This window comes from Plasmodium vivax, chromosome 8 (assembly GCF_000002415.2).
Source record: "Plasmodium vivax chromosome 8, whole genome shotgun sequence".
Taxonomy (NCBI): Eukaryota; Apicomplexa; class Aconoidasida; order Haemosporida; family Plasmodiidae; genus Plasmodium; species Plasmodium vivax.
Window position 1 is genome coordinate 1,040,810 of NC_009913.1, and position 17,861 is coordinate 1,058,670.

General features: G+C 51.1%; 2 protein-coding genes across 2 annotated transcripts; both read left to right on the top strand.

The window, feature by feature from the left end:
* Positions 1-1,939: 1,939 nt before the first annotated feature.
* On the top strand, positions 1,940-3,776 carry PVX_095360 (hypothetical protein, conserved; the record flags this gene model as incomplete). The annotated part of the gene is made up of 2 exons (XM_001614488.1): positions 1,940-3,278; positions 3,547-3,776. The coding sequence occupies 2 exons, from the start codon at positions 1,940-1,942 to the stop codon at positions 3,774-3,776; spliced, it is 1,569 nt and encodes a 522-aa protein (XP_001614538.1).
* A 3,231-nt stretch (positions 3,777-7,007) lies between these two features.
* On the top strand, positions 7,008-15,893 carry PVX_095365 (hypothetical protein, conserved; the record flags this gene model as incomplete). Its single annotated transcript, XM_001614489.1, has 1 exon — positions 7,008-15,893. The coding sequence occupies one exon, from the start codon at positions 7,008-7,010 to the stop codon at positions 15,891-15,893; it is 8,886 nt and encodes a 2,961-aa protein (XP_001614539.1).
* Positions 15,894-17,861: the final 1,968 nt, after the last annotated feature.

Below are 17,861 nucleotides of genomic sequence, written 5' to 3' on the forward strand. Positions count from 1 at the left end.
AGGTCTTTTTGTGTCTCCCCTATTGTCCTCTCTTGGCCCTTCACATGGTAGCCAATTTCCCCGTCTAACGGTCTCTTTTTCGATTCCTTTCGACTCCCTTTCGATTCTTTTTCGAAGCCTTTCGACGCTTTCTCAGCTCCGCAACTCCTTCTCAACTGTTCTGGGGGGCAAAACAATCAGAACGTGGTAAGAAGGGCAACCCGGGGGGCCTCGCAAAGGTACACATCAAAAAGGAAAACGCAAGGTGGGGAGAGGGTGAAAAAAATTGCATACCGCTAACACATGGTGGGATTAATTTATTTATTTTTTTTTTCTCTTCCTCAATTTATCACAAATAACCTTTTCGCAGGAACGGAAAATACGTGCATACCAAATAGCAGTGATGGAAACGCCCCCAAACTGCGCCAAGTGCGAGGAAAAAAAAAAAAAAAAAAAAAAGAAAAAAAAAAAACGCACACTGCAAAAGTGCTCACTCTGAACACGGCGCCGCTTCGCCCCCTCCCTGTTGCTTCATACCTCCAAGTAGCGCTAGTCCGACCCCCGGATGCAGGAAAACAGGGCAAACTGGCTGGAATGGTGAGAGTTGGCACAGAATGGCACAACTGCACAAGAGCAGGCGGCGACTAGATAACTTTCCCCTGACGTAAGGAGATAACGCTTTACGTATCGTTCCCCCCACTGACGCGAACGGAAAGTGATTCACTCTGCCGACGAGGTGAACGAGCCTAGAAAGGAGCAACTCCAGAGAGGGAGAGAGAGAGGGCTGGCCCGCGCGCCGCGTGAAGCGGATAATCATGACCCACGGAGCTGTGCCCCCATATGAACACGCGCAAAGAAGCAAACGCGCGCGAGCAAACAAACAAACAAATAAACATACAAACAAATAAACAAACGCGCACTTTCGAACGCGCCTGTGCGTGCCCTTCGTACACACACGCCCTGACGCGCGGAGTTACCTGCACACACACGTCCGCGGGCGGCAAACCGACTGTGGCGATATAACGCTCGCCCAACTCGGGGCCGCGATCGTTCCGCCAAAGAGCATTGCACCTGCCGAGAGAACTCCCCCCGCTGGCAGCCGACGTGGACCGAACTGGGTCATCAGCAGCAGTAGCCGCACCGAGCGGAGCAACCGCAGAAGAGGTGGCGACGTTCCATTCGGACGAGCTGGGGGCAGACTGACCACATCTAGACTCACCGCATCAGGACCACCGCTAGCAATCGCTGGAGGGGAGGAACGAGGCCAGGCACGTACGCGCAAGGCAGCGGGAGAATGAATGCGAACACGGCACGGGCGAGGGGCACACCGAGGCGCGCAACAACGGAAGAAGCAACGTGAGGCGGCGTCAGACGGGAGGGGCATACGGGAGGGGCATACGGGAGAGGCAGACGAAGCATACGGGAGAGGTATACGGAAGAAGCAAACGGGAGAGGTATACGGAAGAAGCAAACGGGTGAGGTAGACGAGGCAAACGGGTGAGGTAGACGGGAGAGACATACGGGTGAGGCATACGGGCGAGGTAGACGAAGCAAACGGGTGAGTGCTTGCCAAGTGAGCGTTCGCCGAGTGTTAGACAGGAGGCGCAGCCCCGAGACGCGGCCGAGCGCCCACGGAGCAACGCTCGATTGGCGCGCGGAGGGAAGGCAACAAGTGGGGAAAAAAATAGGGCAAAAAAATTGGGCAGCGAGTGGGCAAAAAGCAGGTCAAAAGGCAGCTCAAATTTTTGTCAATTCCCCAAAACGCTGGCAAAAACTGGTCATCCCCCAAAACGCTGGCAAAAACTGGTCATCCCCCAAAACGCTGGCAAAAACTGGTCATCCCCCAAAACGCTGGCAAAAACTGGTCATCCCCCAAAACGCTGGCAAAAACTGGTCATCCCCCAAAACGCTGGCAAAGTAGGCGCAATCGGCGGACACGAGCATCCTCTGCTTTCCAAAAATGTCAGATGTGTTTTCCATTTTTAAGAAGAAGCGCATAAAAAAAGCCAAACCGAGCAAATCGTCCGTAAAAAAGGGCAAGGGGAGGATTTTCATGAGCGACAAGTCGCGTCGGAAGGCGTACGCGACGAGCCGAGCGGTGAGCAGCAGCCACGGCAGCGTCCTCCACAGGCACAGCGGTGAATACCGGAAGGCGCCCGTGGGGGTGGCTGGCGGCGCGGCAGCGAGCAACCACAGTGCAAGATTGAGCGGCGTTGTCCACGGAAGCATCAACGGGGGCATCGAGGACCCCCCGTTCGGCAAACTCCCGACCATCAAACTGCTCAACAGCGAGTCCAACGTCGTCGTGGAGAATTTCCCAAAGCTGCCGATAAAGAACATCGAGTCGTGCGAAGACGTCTACAACATATTTTACATAAGGGACCAGTACCTCATAGGAAATAAGAGCATCCAAATTAATAATGACCATTTGATTCTCCTGGAGACTACCCTAGACAAGCTCGACTCAGCCATAACGGAGCTAGACACAGAAGACAGCTACTCCACCAAGAAGATCCTGACGAGTGTATACGAGAAGGTCTTCAATTTGTATAGGAGCTTCAAAAGCATGAGGAGTTTGCCCCCCCAATTGTCTAATGCGTACAGCTGCTTCCAAAGCAACGTCATCTTTGTAAAGGGAAAGCAATTTAAAAAAAACTACGTGTTCGATAATTTGGTAAATGTCTATACGTATCTACAGAACAGTGAGCTTCAACAGGATAACATCGAAACGATCAACCAAGCCATTTATATAAATGACAAGAATGTCTCCGCTCCGTCCTTCATTAATAAAAGTATCCTCACCTCCAATGGGCATGTAGAAGAAAATATTGAATACCTGCCTATGAAATTTAACCCCCATTTTATAGAACTAAATAAGATCTCCATTTACTACCTTTTTGAAGAATCTATTAATCACATCATATGGCAGAAGGCTCTGGACGAGTTAGTCGTTGTAAAAGCGCTGGCAGATATTCCCTATTTGGACCTTTCTGAAGTGGAAGGATTTGATTTTAAGAGGATGAAGTCCGGGCAACGGCAATGGTATCCTGTGTACATTGCTAAAGAATTAAGTGAGGAAGGACTAGCCACCGTGGAATTCCCCTTTTGGTTTTACATAGACAATTTGAAGAATATTTACAGAAAGGAGTTCGAGGATGTGCATGAGCTGACGGACCTGCCGAGCCCCTTCTTCTTCGAGATCTCTTCGATGTTCCTGGAGAACAACGCCTTCAAGAACTCCACGCCGATCGAGACCATCGGCCAGCGCACGCCCTACAAGTACATCCTCAAGGTGGCAGGTGGGTTGAGCGGTGTGGCTAATTAGCGGCGTGGCTGACTAGCGGTGTGGCTGACTAGCGGTGTGGCTGACTAGCGGCGTGGCTGACTAGCGGCGTGGCTGACTAGCGGCGTGGCTGACTAGCGGCGTGGCTGACTAGCGGCGTGGCTGACTAGCGGCGTGGCTGCATTACCGCCGCGATAAGCTGGGTGCCTTGCCTTGCCTCCCCCCCGGTATCACTCCCCCCCTCCCTTACGCTTCCCCCCCCCTTACGCTTCTTCCCCGCGCAGGCCTCATCCAGGACATCCGCCAAAAGCGCATCCACAAAATTATGAACAAATTTAAAAACTTCGACGCCCTGTCAGAAATTATGATCATCAACAACATCCAGATTTACGAGACCTACTGCGTGAACTATTTGGCTTCCGTTTTTTTCCAGAGCAAGGGGTCCAGGGGCTCTTTGACGGACGGCTTCGACGTGCGCAACTACCTCTTCGACCCCTTTGTGTTCAGCGCCTGAGGGGGGGATCGCCGGCGAAGCGGCGGGGTTAGCGGCGGGGTTAGCGGCTGGACGGCGTAGGAACTACTGCCAAGTCGGCGGTAGGAACAACTGCCCGTACAACGGACGAACGAACGAACGATCAACCAATGCGCGCAGGTGTAGGAACAGTTTGGACAAGCCGGGGGAGGGTGCCCCCACGAGTCACTCCATCCACGCCATTTCGTGAACGAATACGTTCGCCCCACGGGGTACATCCCATCAGAGAAGAGCTTCCGCGCTGCGATGTTCACAGCGGAGGCGGCCCCCTCTCGCATCATATCGCCTTACCTCACCTCACCACACCTCTTCTTTTTTTTTTTTTTTTTGTATGCCCCTTGTTTAATGGCACATGTTAGCCCACACGGATGGTTCTGCTCCGCCCTTCGCTTCACCGCTCCCCCTACCGTGTGCCATTATTTGTTTATATTTCCTTTTTTATAGTGTAATTAGTTTTTTTTTTTTTCTTTTTTTTTTTTTCCCCTTTAACTTTGATTAATGCAGTCCAGCCCTGCGCTTGTGTGCAGGAGGGCAAATGCACTTGCACGGACATGAACACGTGCATGACCATGTGGATGAACACGTGCAAGACCATGTGGATGAACACGTGCATGACCATGTGGATGAACACGTGCATGACCATGTGGATGAACACGTGCAGGTGCAGGTGCCCAATTTTAATGATAACCTTTTTAAAAGCCCCTTTTTAATTGCTTTAACATTTTAAGTTAGAATGTGTGGCAGTCTTGATCGCCGGGGGAGGGGCACATCGCGTGCTTTCACCGCCAAGCTGTTGCAAAGTTGGGCCAAAAAGGGGGAGGCGGCTCCCAACTGTGTGGGATGCTTAACACTTGGCGACCACAATTCGGATGGCTTCTCCTACCTATGAGAGTAGCTTGCACCCTTAGGGGCCTCCACCCGGGGAAGTACAACGGGAGGATCTCCCCACATGAGGGCATCAACGTGCTGACTTTCTTTTGGGTCCACCGACGATGAGCCTTTCTACAGAGTTGCGACTCTGCTCACCTGTCCGTTTTACGTTCTCTTCTTATAGCAGTCGGGCCGATTAAATTTTTCACTCGTACGGGTCATCTCTAAAAGGGGGAAACAAAAATGGGGACTCACCTTTGTGTCTCTCCATCTTAGTGGTACTCCTCTTTTCATGTTAGCCACCTTTCGAAACGCAAAAAAGAGAAGAAAAAAAAAGCGTCCATTTGTTTGCCCTCCTAACGAATTCGCTTTAAGAAGACCATTTCGAAGCGCCTTTCTGGCGATGCAAATCACACGAAGGGATCCTCCGTGAAAGCGGCGGCACATTCCTCGGGGGAGCTGCACCAGTGAGACCTCCACAGGAGGCAACACAACCGAACGGATGCACACGGTGAGGGAAGCGAAGAATGAACCATGCAAACTTCTGTCTGGGAATGCTTAACAGTTGCGTGTCTGTCCACACTGCTGCGACGATGTGGCACTTTTCCAGTTGGGGGAAAACGCCAAATTGATTGTTCACTCTTTTATTTATTTTTTCTTTTTTTTTTATAGTCCCATTTGGGGACTCCCTCCGGAGTTGGGGATGACAAGAAGGGGACAGGGGGGGAAATTAAAACGGTGGAAAATGATGCCCTTCTTTCGCCCCCTAACGATCCAAGCGGAGATATGCACACTGGAGGGAGTTGCCCAACACGATGCGCTGCCAAGTTGAATCGTTCCTCCCTGCCTACTACGTGTTGCCTTCCATGATTCCTCTTTTTTTAATTTTTTTTTCCAAGGGTAGCCGCAACGGTGGGGATCCTCCCATAGTTGCGCTTTGCACGTAGGGAAGAAGTGGGAGGCGGGGAAGGAGGCGACAGAATGGGGAATGAAAAGGCAGGGGGAGATAACCACTCCTTCTCTGCTTTCCTTCGCTGCTTTTTTTCGCTGCATTCCCTCTCTGCAGGAACATGTGCCTGCTTAGCCGAACGAGCCTCCCCCGGCGCGAGCAAACGCGGAGGCGCGCAGTTTGCCAAATGTGCCAAGTTTACAAGTTTGCAAGTTTGCCCAATTTGCCAGTCGCGCGCGGGGAGCACAGCACAGTGTACACCCACCCCGTGGAGCAAATTTTCCTGAAAAACTACGATTCTGCAGAAGGTGGTGAAGCAGTGGGGGGGCCAAACAATCGACAGGGGGGAAGTACCCCGCGGGATCCTTCAACTTTCCGGGGTTACCTTTCCCGCAGGTGATAAAAATTGGAAGAAAAAAAAAAAAAAAAAAAAAAAAAAATTTTGCAGCGAAATATAACAAAGCAGAATTCCCCCCCCTTAGAAGGACAAAAATAATTTCCTCCTTTTTGCGCCCCGTCATTTGTCGAAGCGCGCAAGAGGGGGCTAATTAAAAACGCCGCGAAAAAAAAAAAAAAGGAAAAAAAAGAAATTCCTCTTGGCGTGTTCATTTAAGATTATGGGGATAATTACGAACGCGTAAAGAGAACGTGTTCCTTTTTTTTGGAAAATAAATTTGTAGTCAGGCGCACAAGTGCGACTGTTTCACTGCAAAATGTTTTCGTCATTTGGTGATGGCGAGTCGGTAGCCGCGAGTTGAGCGAACCGGTGCGATTGGCGCGATTAGCGTGATTAACTCCACTGATGCGATTGACGCGATTGGCGTGATTAACTTCATCGGGCTGCTGCTCGCGCACCACCTGGATGAAGCAGCAGCCGAAGCCCGCAGTGGAGAACTCGGCCGGCAGTTCACGTCGGGTGAGGCGCCATACGGAAAGGCTGGGCGACCGTTTAGTCTTCGCTCAGCGCGCCTTTCCCAGCTGCTTTTGGCGGGAGCGATTCGCGGCAACAGTTTGCAGCAACACTTCGCGGCTGCTTTCCCCATTTTCGAGCCTGATCAGCGCGCGGGCCGTTCCCGGCGCTCCCTGCTGCCTCCCCCCCATGGGCGACTGACGAAGACCCCTCGAACTGAGGCGCGCAGGAGCAGCTTAGCTCGTCCGTGGCGCTGCGATCCTAAGGCGGCCTCGGCAGAATGGACGGCGCGCTGGTCAGAAGGCGACCCTAATTTGTGAACCCCATTTTGAATTCCTTTTTCTTCTTTTTTTTCTCATTTTTCTCTTTTTTTTGTGTGCAATTCTGGATGTTTGCGCTGACCCGTCAGACACGTTCGCCCTGCCACGCCGCGCCTGGCCTCCCCCCTGTCGCGCTACGCCTCTCCCCCGCCGCTCGTTAAAAGATGCTTTTTAACGCCAAGAAGGGGAAGGAAACGGCGCGCGATGGGGGGGACGGCGGGGGCAGCGACGCGGCCCCAAGCGATGGAAGTCAGAACGGGGTTATAAACGACCAGGAGTATGAGAGTTTGTTCCCGTCGAACGGGCCCTACGGGGGCGGCCTGAGTGGCGGTTTGAGTGGCGGCCTGAGTGGCGGTGTAAGTGGCTGTCCAGGCTTCACCCCAAGCTACGCCCCACACTGCGGGCCCGCGTACGGGCCAGAGTACACGCACAGCTACAGCTACAGCCAAAGCCACACGCACAGCCACAGCCACGCGAACATCATCGAATCAATGTGCATCAACGAAATCAAGAGCGCCGAGGAGGACGAGCTGTTTGATGATTCCAAGCACCAAGATAAACAGGAGCTCATAACGAAGCTGAGGAGCAAACTGCAAATCAAAATAAAGGACTACAATTTGGTGATGGACACGCTCATAAGGACGAAGGAAGAATGTGTACAGAGGAAGGAGCAGGTGAAGGAGTTGCAGAAGAGGAACAGCCAGGTGGAAAGGGAGTGCTCAAATTTGAAGAATGTTATCGAGAGGAAGAACCTAGAAAGTGACATGCACTGCGGAGGGAAGGGCATCCTTTGGGGGACCACCGAAGGGGCGACCACGCATGCCCATTACAAGAGCGAACACGACGAGATGAAAATTAAACTAGCAAGGGTAGAAGAAAGGTACAAAGAAATGACCCGAAAGAATGAAAAACTCAGCAGCGACTTTAGCAGTCTGATGAAGGAGAAACTTAAAGTCGAAACGGAAGCGAACAAACAGATGGACGCTCTAAAAAGAGAAAACGCCAAACTGAAGGAAACAAATGAACAGCTGAAGGCGGAGAGGGAGCGACTCCTTAACAAGTACCTGCAAAGTGAAAAGAATAATTTTAAAGACATCAAAGAGAGCAAAGCAGAAGTACAGTCCCTCCGAGAAATAATCCTTAAAGAAGAAACGATGCGAAAAAATGCAGTTGAAAGTTTAAACAAAGCGAAGGAAATTTTGAGCAAATCTCTGGCCACATCAGAGGGTAGCATTAAAAAGTTATTAGAGGTAGAAAAAGGGAGAGACGAATTGAAGGAACAAAATGATCAACTGAAAAGGAAACTGCAAATCTGCCGAACAAAAGTAGACAATCTTAAAGGGGCATTAACCCAGTTCGAACGAATGTATAAAAAAATCGTGGAAAAAAATAATTTCTTGTTTTCCTTTACGCATGAATTTTTAAATACAAAAAATTGCAACGTGGTGATTTTGCGGTCCTCCAGCGATATTAGGCACGTGTGTGAGCAGTACAAAATTGATGCCTCTCTGTTTGAGAACGTCAACTGCTTCTCCGCTCTGTACATTTACGAAGTCGTTTTTAACGCCCCTCTGCCGGAGTCGGACGGGGAGAGCGGCGGGAGCGACGCGGATGAAGAGGGCGGTGTGAACGGAGCGAGCGGCGTGAGTGGAACAAATGACCTGCACAACTCGGCAAACCACAGGGGGGGGAAAAAGCGCTGCCGCGATAAATACATAAAAATCAAGAAGAAAAAGTTCAAAAGCCTCAATTACCTCCTTAACGAAGCGCAGGTGAAGGTCATCGCCCTCTCCAGGGCCAACGAAAAAATGGAGAAGTGCTACGCCAACGTGAGGAACAACCGGATGAAGGACGACGTGAATCGGTTTGTTAGGAAAAATTATCATTTGGACCCCCTCACCCTCCAAGGTGACAAGACGCACGTGGAAAACCTCCTGCATGAGAAGCTAGAGTACATTAAAGATGTGGAAGGCAAGGTGAAGGAGAGGGACCTCATCGTGCAGAAGCTCAAGGATGCCAACTTTAGAGTCAAATTGGAGAAAGAAACGCTGCTGAAGGTCATATCGTCCATTTCGAATCTGTCCTCCGTTGTGCACGTCGAGCGTAACAGCAGGAGCTGCTCCATCGAGAGCCTCGTGGAGGCGGCCGTCAGGGACTGCGTGGGTCGGCACGTTAAAAGCGGCTGCCTCGTGGACGACTTCAGCGGGAAGACCCCCTCCAACGTGAGCAACAACTCGCTGCAGCAGGGGGGGGCGATTAGCGGTACGCCAACCATGTCGGCAGCCATACCGCCAGCCACGCCGGCAGCCATCACGTCAACCCCTGCGCTGGCGGAGAAGGAGGAGGCCTTCCGCCAAGTGTTCGATAACCTCGAGAAGGCCATAGTGAGCATCGAGAGCAAGCAAATGAGTTACTTCAGGAGAAGCGACTTGCTGAGTTACCTGGACGACTACGTCATCACACTGGAGATCTTTGGCCGGATCTCCGAGTATAACGAGCAGTTCCGCGTGGAGCACCTCCTGGAGGACGGCCCAGTAGAGCGCCCCTCCTATGGTAGTAGTAGTAGCAGCCGCTTAGACCCGGTGACCCTCTCCGAGGAGCTGCAAAAGTGGAAGAAGAGGCACTCGGAAGAGGAGCTGCTGCACCATTTGGAAGAAGCCAAGGTGATTCAAAAGTACAGGCAATTCTACCATCACCACTTCATCCACATAAACACCATTTTCAACACAATCGTCAGTTATAACCTCGTGGATGTGATGGAGGCAAAGAACAAACTTGTGTATGAGCGATACTTTAACCTCTTCAATTTGAATTTTAGCAATGTGGAAATATCCTTCGAGTTGCTGCTCAACAGATTCGAAAGGATAATAAGGCTGGCGAAGAGGTACGCAGACAAGGTGCTGGAGAGCGACAAACGAATTACGCAGATGAATGTTAATGAGGCCAATCTGTTCGAAAGGGGGAAGAAATTGGAGTACGATTTGGAGGTCCTTTCGAAAGAGAAGGAGAAGCTTCAAAGGTTGGTGAGTCTAAACGAGGAGGAAATAAAACGGGTGGCTAACAATCACGCCATTCTGCAAAATGAGTGCAAAGAACACAAATGCAAAAATGACCTCCTAAGTGATAAGTACGAGCAGGTGAAGAAGGAGAAGCTGCTAATGGAGGAGGAACTCTCCAGTAAACACATTAGAAATGTAAAGCTGACAGAACAAAACGAAGAAATGATTAAACTGTATGAGAAGGAAAAGGCCTACCTCCACTCGCTCATACAAGAGGAAAAAGAAAACAACCAATTTTTGAAGGAAAAGCTAGACTCGTTCTTCACCCTAAATGAACAAATAAAATGTGATTACAACATTAGGCTTAATAATTTGAATGCCCTTTGGGTGGAGGAGAAGGACCACAACCGGAAGAACGTGGCCGATATTAGCAGCCTGAAGATGGAGAAGGCGAGTTTGCTGCAGCGAATCAAAGACCTGGAGGGTCAGAGCTCCTCGATGAAGCGGGAGCTGCACGAGCGCGTCAAGCAGGTGAACGTGCTCCGCCACTGTATGGCGGCGGAGGGGGGAGGCGGCCATGTGGGTGACCACACAGATGATCACGCAGATGATCACACCGCCAACCACACCGCGAACCGCCGGGCCGCCATCGACGAGCTGGAGTACAAAGCGGAAAAGGAAGTGCAGATCAAGAAGCTGCAGGAGAGCAAAGCCGACCTCGAAAGAGACATCCTGCAGCTGAAGGGGGAGAAGGAAATCCTCATGGGGGTGATCGAAACGTGGAGAAATTTCAGCGCATGCAGTAAAGACGAAATTAGAAGGCTCAAGAAGATGTGCAGTGAGCAAGTGCAGAAGCACAAGGAGTTCCTCCTAATCACCCAGTCAAATGAGGAGAAGCTAAGCAAAATAAAGGACCTGCTAGGGGTAGAGCAGTCCAAGCACGCCAGAGAGTTAGACGAGACGAAGGACAAGCTGAACGAGCAGATTGAGAAGCTGCAAGGTGAAGTGGCTGATAAAGAACTGCACCTGAAGGAGCTCAAATGGAGCCATGACCAGATGGAAAGCAAAATGAAAGCTCTAGAAAGAGAGAAAAAGGATCATCTGGGTATGAAGCAGAAGGAGGAGGAATACCTATCGCTGCTGAAAAATGATAAATCCAATTTGCAGAAAGAACTAAGTGCAATTGCACAGAAGTACCACTCGCAAGTGGAGCAAAATAAAAAGCTAATCGCCGAAAGGGAAGTCATAATCAGTTCCCATAAGAAAGAAGTTACCAATTTGAAGGACCTCCTGGAGAACCTAAAAAAAGATAACTCCCACCTGAATGACATGTTCAGAACGAGAGTCAATCTAAATGATAATCAAATTCTTAAGACGAGGTTGGAGCAGCTGCTCGACGTTAACAAAGACCTGCAGGAAGAACTGCACCACAACTGTGCCCTTCGGGATAAAGTCAATTTCGAAAACGACGAGCTGAAGCAAAAGTTGCAAGTGGAGAAGGGCAAACTGCTCCAGCAGCAGAAATACATCGTGGAGCTGCAGACCAATCTGACGGATAAGAACAGCCTAGGCCATATGAATGACGAGTTCATTGTGAGCCTCAAAGCGAATCTGCAGAAATCTAGGGGAGAGCTGCACAACTTGGCAAAGGAGATTGAGAAGGTCCAACTGAATGAGGAGAAGCACCAGGTGAAAATAAAACTTCTGGAGTCGCAGCTGTCTAGGAGGGAGAGCGAAAAGAGGAAGGTCGAGCAGCAGTTGGAGCTACTAACCAATGAGCATGCCATCCACTTTAACAGAATGAGGACCGACCTTGACGTCGTGAAGGAGCAAAACAGAGTCCTGCGACTCGCCAAAGAGGAGCACGAACGGAAGATTGAGCAGCTGGAAAAGGAGAACGAATTTTTCCAGGCCACCAAGAACAACGACTCGGCCATTGTGGAGAAGGAGAAGCTGCAGGGCCAAGTGGCGCAGCACCTCGCCGCGATCACCGCCAAGGAGAAGCAGATCATCGCTCTGAACTTCCAGGTTAGGAAGCTCGCCAATGAGAACGCCGAGCTGCGCGCGGGAAACGCGGCGGGGGAAGGAGACGAAGCGGGGATCGCGGCAGAGGGGGGCACCTCGAAGGGGCCGCTCGAAATATACAAATACATCGGCGAGAACATCGACCTGACGGCGGAGCTGGAGAACAGAAACGAAGTGATCGAGCAGTGCAGGGAGGAGGCCAGGGAGAAGGACCAGCAAATTAAGAAGCTGCACGAAGATGTCGACGCCCTAACTCGCAGCATGGCCAAATTGAAGGACTCCCTCAGCGTCATGGAGCAGTATAAGGACAGCATGAGTAAGCACATGAAGGAGAAGGACGAAATCATCGATGGGTTGAAAAAGGCGTATAGCAAAAAAGTGGATGACCTGCTTCAGGGCTACCCCGGCAGCAACACCAACAGTGGCTTCTCTGCTCTGGAGAATGCCATGAGTGCCTCTTCGGAGGAGATCCTAAGCACGCTAAAAAATTTATCCGCAAATGGAGGAGTTCCTCCCGAACGGTCTACAAATGGTGAGGAGTCCCCCTCGAATGGAAGCGAACACATTGTCATCATCAAGTGTAACATATTGAAGCTGTTTAAGCTGGGGTCCTGCTATCTCTACATAATCAACCGCAATATGAAGGAAATTCAAATTTTAAAAAACCAGGTGAGCTCTCTCAAGCAGAGCATACAGACGCAAAATGCCTTTATTCAAAGCCTCAAAAAAGAAAATAAAAAAAACGAAGTGATCCAAGTGAATAGCATAGACGAAATCGCACAGCTGAAGGGTGACCTACAGACAAATGAGAGCTCCCTACATAGCTTGAGGAACAATTTGAAGAACACAGAGCAGATGAATAAGCTGCACGAAATGAATCTTGGAAAATGCAAAAGCTTTATTATGCACCTCCTCCAAGAGAACATAATCATCTGCAATATTTTTAAAATGGTGAATTCTAGGAAAAGAGTGGAAGCCTCCATTATAAATCAACTGAGGGGATTGAAAAAGGCCTTCCACCTATACATGAACGATTCTCTTGTGGAGGAGCTACAGCGGGGCGGGGGTTGTGATGACCCCATTTTGGCTAAGCAGGAGATGAGGTGGACGAACGGTAACTGCAACGTCGTTGAGGAGGTCCTGCAGAACGTCGAGAGGTTTGCCCACAGTTTTAACTCCATGGTTGGAGAGGGGCGGGCTGATTTTATGAGCTTCCGCGCGGATGGAGAAGCGGGTGCAAATGCGGATGCAGATGTACATGCAGATGCACATGCTAGTGAGCCCTTGAGGGATGACCAACCCGGCCAAGAAGGCGTTTTCCCGCCCACCAGCGAAACTATCCCAGTTGCACATTCGGGACCGAGTCAGCACCTTGCGGAGGACCCACATGAGGAGCAAATCCAAAACAGTGGGACTCCCCAAAGAGGGGAACCCCCAAATGTGCTCAACTTTGATGGTACGCATATGAATGACGACCAAGAGGAGGGAAAACCAAACGATGGGGCGTATCCCTCCGAGGGATCACACGAGGAAGTGGAGCCCACCAAGGGAGGTGCCATCATCCCGCCAGATGAACAGGGCGTAAGTCAAGATAGGAACAACGAAACGTTGGAGCGATATGAGGAGAACGTCATGGAGGAAGAGCGCCAGGAGGAGAAGCAGTCCTCGTGCACGCAGGGAAGCCCCCGAGAAAGAAGCAGCTCTAGTGGAAACGTCACCGGCTTCATTCGAGGCATCTTCCGAGGTATAATTCGCGAAAAGGAAGAGGAGAATAAGCCCCCTCAGGAAGCAAGTGAGGCGGCCAGTCTGCCAGTTGAAGACGACGGAAAATCGGCCCTCCCCAACGCAAACGGGTTAATCGTAAACACTGAAGAAGGCGCCGGTGTTGTTACCCCAGGTTTGGAAAACGGAGTGAACTCCTCAGCGTCGTACGGGGAAGCGAATGGAAATGAGCAGGGTGGTACAGCCCAATCTGGTGAAGGGGATAAAGACGAAGAGGAAGATGGAGGGGAGACCGGCGCGGAGCTGTGCGGCGGCGAAATGGATGCCTCTCACATGGCAGTCGGTGTGGAAGGCGAGGAGGGGGCAGCCGATGGTGAGGAGGAAGCCGCAGGGGGGTCGACTCCATCGGGGGAGTTATGCAACATGGGAGGGGGAATAAACCCTCAAGAGGGTGATGGCGAGGGTGATAGCGAGAGCGTCGGGGGGGCTGAACAGGAGCAACCGAAGAGTGACGAAGTGCACGATGAAGAAGTGCTTCCTGGGGAGGTGCTGCCTGGGGAAGTGCTGCCTGGGGAAGTGCTGCCTGGGGAAGTGCTGCCTGACGAAGTACTACCTGATGAAGTACTCCCTGATGAAGCACTCCCTGACGAAGTGCCGCCTGACCAGCCGGCGTGGACCCCCCTGACGACCCGCGTGATGGAGGACCTCCACGCACCCAGCGGTCGCGTGGTGAGTCCGTTCAGGTCGCACGTGTCCGAAGATAACTACGATCCTGGGGAGGGAAGAGGAATGAAAAAGAGAAAATACAACTCGGATTCGGAGGTGGTGAATGCGAATTGGCCTACGTCTGCGAGGCACTTGAAGAAGCTCAAAAAGGCGGCGGAGGAGTCGCACCACCCGGATGAGTCACATCATTCGGAGGAGTCACATCAGGGGGAGCAGTCACATCATTCGGATGCGTCAGATCATCCTGCGCCGCAGCACCACCCGCAGCGGAGTGACGAGGAAGGGGGAGAGGGGGAGCACGTGAGCCATGGAAGTGGAGAGCCCTTTCAAGAGGGGGGGAGCTACATGGGCGATGGTGGCAGTTACCCCTACGATGATGAAGAAAGCAGAGAGGATGACATGCACGCTGAAGTGTACTCTCATGGGGGGAGAGAAAACACATTTTTCGAGTCCACCCAAGGAGGAGTGGGCCACGTAAGGGAGCTACACAGTTGTAGGAACCTCTACGATCAGGTCGATTCGAACCTCCTGCAGAGCAGTCAGCACCGTAAAGGGGAAAATAATTTCCCCCCCTATGAAGAAGAGAATCAAGAAATGGAGAGCAACCGAAGTTGCTATGTAATTTCGTCCGACGAGGACTGTGAGAGGAATGACGACCATGGGAGGGGCGCGCCCGCGGGGTTGCAGCGGAGAGGCGGTGAAGGGGAGGAGGAAGAAGAGGAAGAGGAAGATGAAGAAGATGATGGGGAGGATGATGGGGAGGATGATGAGGAGGAGGATGATGGAATGGGTGATTACGAAAATGAGGAGTACGAGCAGGAGGAGTACGCACAGGGGGAGTACGCTCAGGGGGGATACGAAAATGAGGAGTACGCACAGGAGGAGTACGAGCAGGATGAAGAGGACGACGGAGAGGACGATGGCGAGGACGACGGAGACGACGGCGAACACGCGAATGAACAGTTCGATCAGTACGAAGAGTACGACGCGGCGGCAGAGGAGGATGAGGAGGAGGAGGACTATGACCAGTACGATGGGGGGAACTCCAAGGATGAGATGGGTGAAGCGGGCCAAATGAGCGAAGCTGACGAGATGGGAGCAGCAGACGAGATGGGGGAGGAGGAGTATCCCCAGTACGATGAGTACAACGCGAGGGATCCCGAAGAGGGGGAGGAAGAAGATGACGAGGAGGAGGGACAAATCGAAGGAAGAGGGCTATCCCCAAATGTGCCCCTGAATAGCTCCCACGAACATGCTGACAGTGCAACGGACACCCCCTATCATCACCAAGGTGAAAGTTCCAATGATGAGCAGCCCAACAATGATTTTCCCCCATCTGCACATTCGGACGGGAGCAACGAACAGGGGGAAGAGCACCCCGTTTTGTTTAACCCTTCAAATGTAAACGTGGCACAGAATGACGTGTCGTACGAGGAGAATGCAGATCAAGGGGGGGCCATTAGCATACCGTCTTCGCATGAAAACAATGAGGAGGTGTTTGACAAGCAGGGGGTAGACACAGAAGGGGGTGCAGAAGCTGACGCCGAGGAGGGCGAGCAGGACGCCCAAGAGGACTAGAGGGAAGAGCGGCATTGCCACGTTCGCAGTGGGGTTCACCTGGCGAGCGTCCCCTTTGCCCTCAATTTTTTCCCCCCAAAATGGGAAACAGTTAACCACACTGCATGATTAAGGCGTGGTGTGCATGTGTACATGCGTTTCGCACCGGCTTCACCCGCGTCTGCTTATCGACGTGGTTAGTTTCTTCGATTATTTTTTTTTTTTTTTTTTCGACGCATTCTGCTCGCGTGTCTACATGTACACACTCCTGCACATTCGCGTCGGTGTGGAGTAACCACGAACTTTATCTACGCACCCCCCCCTGCGGAATTAATAAAAATCCTTTGTTTTGATGAATCACTTGGCCAGGTGTGTCCTTTGGCAGTGCCGTTAAATCAGCATCGCTCATTGGCGATTTGGGTAACGCTCTCATATGGACACTGTTAAGAAGCATTTTTTTTTTTTCTGTGTGGGATTATCGCTGCGACTGATGTAGTGGTACCCCCCTGTTAGCGGCCCCTCCAAATGGTGGAGGCGTAACTCAGCGCAGATTGGTCAACCCGTTTCGAATCGCCATCACGTCAGAAAAAAAAAAAAAAAAAAAAAAAAAAAAAAAAGCGGTGAGCGTAATTTGCCGCTATAGGGAAATACCACCACGGAACTGGAGAAGTGGAACTAAATGGCTCGACGTGTGAAGAGGCGTCCTCCCCCCTCTGCCAAGAAGTGGTTTGGTTGAGCAGGGTGAGGACTATGAGTGAGGGCTGCGCCTGTACGCGCCCACAAAATGTACATTCATCAATTGGCAGGTTCATCAATTGGCGCGTTTATCAAAGGCACATTTATCAAAGGCACATTTATCAAAGGCACATTTTTGCGAACTTTGCCTTCCCCAAGTTTAAGCGGCGAAGGAGGAACCCATGGGGGGAACGCTCAACCATCCGTGAAGCGCTAACGAAGCGAAAGTTGCTTCGTGTAAAATAAAATGTTCCCTTCAATTTGGTGCACATCGCGCGATGCGCAAAAAAAAAAAAAAAAAAAATAAAAAAAAAATAAAATAAAATAAAATAAAATAAAATAAAATAAAAGGGACAGATCGAAAAAGATAAACAGCCAAGAATTCGCGCGGGGAAATGCTCCTCTTTCGCTCGTTGGACAGTCACTTGCGAAGAGGAAGGGGCCAGGAGGCACGCCTCAAAGGCAGGCGTAGGGTCGTTACCAGGACAGATGAGCGCCAAAAGACATTTCACACTTGGCGGAAGAATTTTTCTACGCTCACTGGGGGAGTCCGCAGAGATGCGCCTTCCTCCGCGCGCCCCATTTTGTTGTTCCGTGGGTTGTTCCTGTGTTGTTCATTTTGTTGTTCCTGTGTTGTTAATTTTGCTGTTCATTTTGTTGTTCTTTTTTTTTTTTTTAATTTTTTTTTTTTTTTTCCTTTTCGCGACAATTTTGGAATGGCAAAGAATTGCAACTGTGCGGCGTTCCTCCGCTTAAGGTGAGAGATTTGGGGGAGGTGCCGAATTGGCAAACAAATCGGTGAGGGGGAAAGGGAAGCGGCTCTTGCCTCCGCGTTCAGTGACAGGGGGATACGGCACTCCTGCGAAGAGAGGTCAAACTCACACATTGTACCTCCGCGGGAGGGAGTGATAAAACACCCATTTTTGGACGTGTCGCATGCGCGATGAATTCTGTTTGCAGTTCAAATTTCGCCTCAAGCGGTTTATGGGGGAGGGGGGTATAGTACTTACTCATCGCTTAACCGAGCGTGCAAAGCAAGGGGCACACAAAAAAAGTACAAACGGACGAGCGGGCGAACATCCCAACTTCCCTGCGCATGTGCATACGGATGTGCGCGCCGCATACACACGTGGCACTTTTACACATGCGCCATGATCACTCTTCTGGAATGGCTCATCCACCATCCATCCATCCGATTGTTTTTTTTTCCCCATTTTGTTTCTTTCCGTGCGAAGCCATTGCTCGTCAATTCCA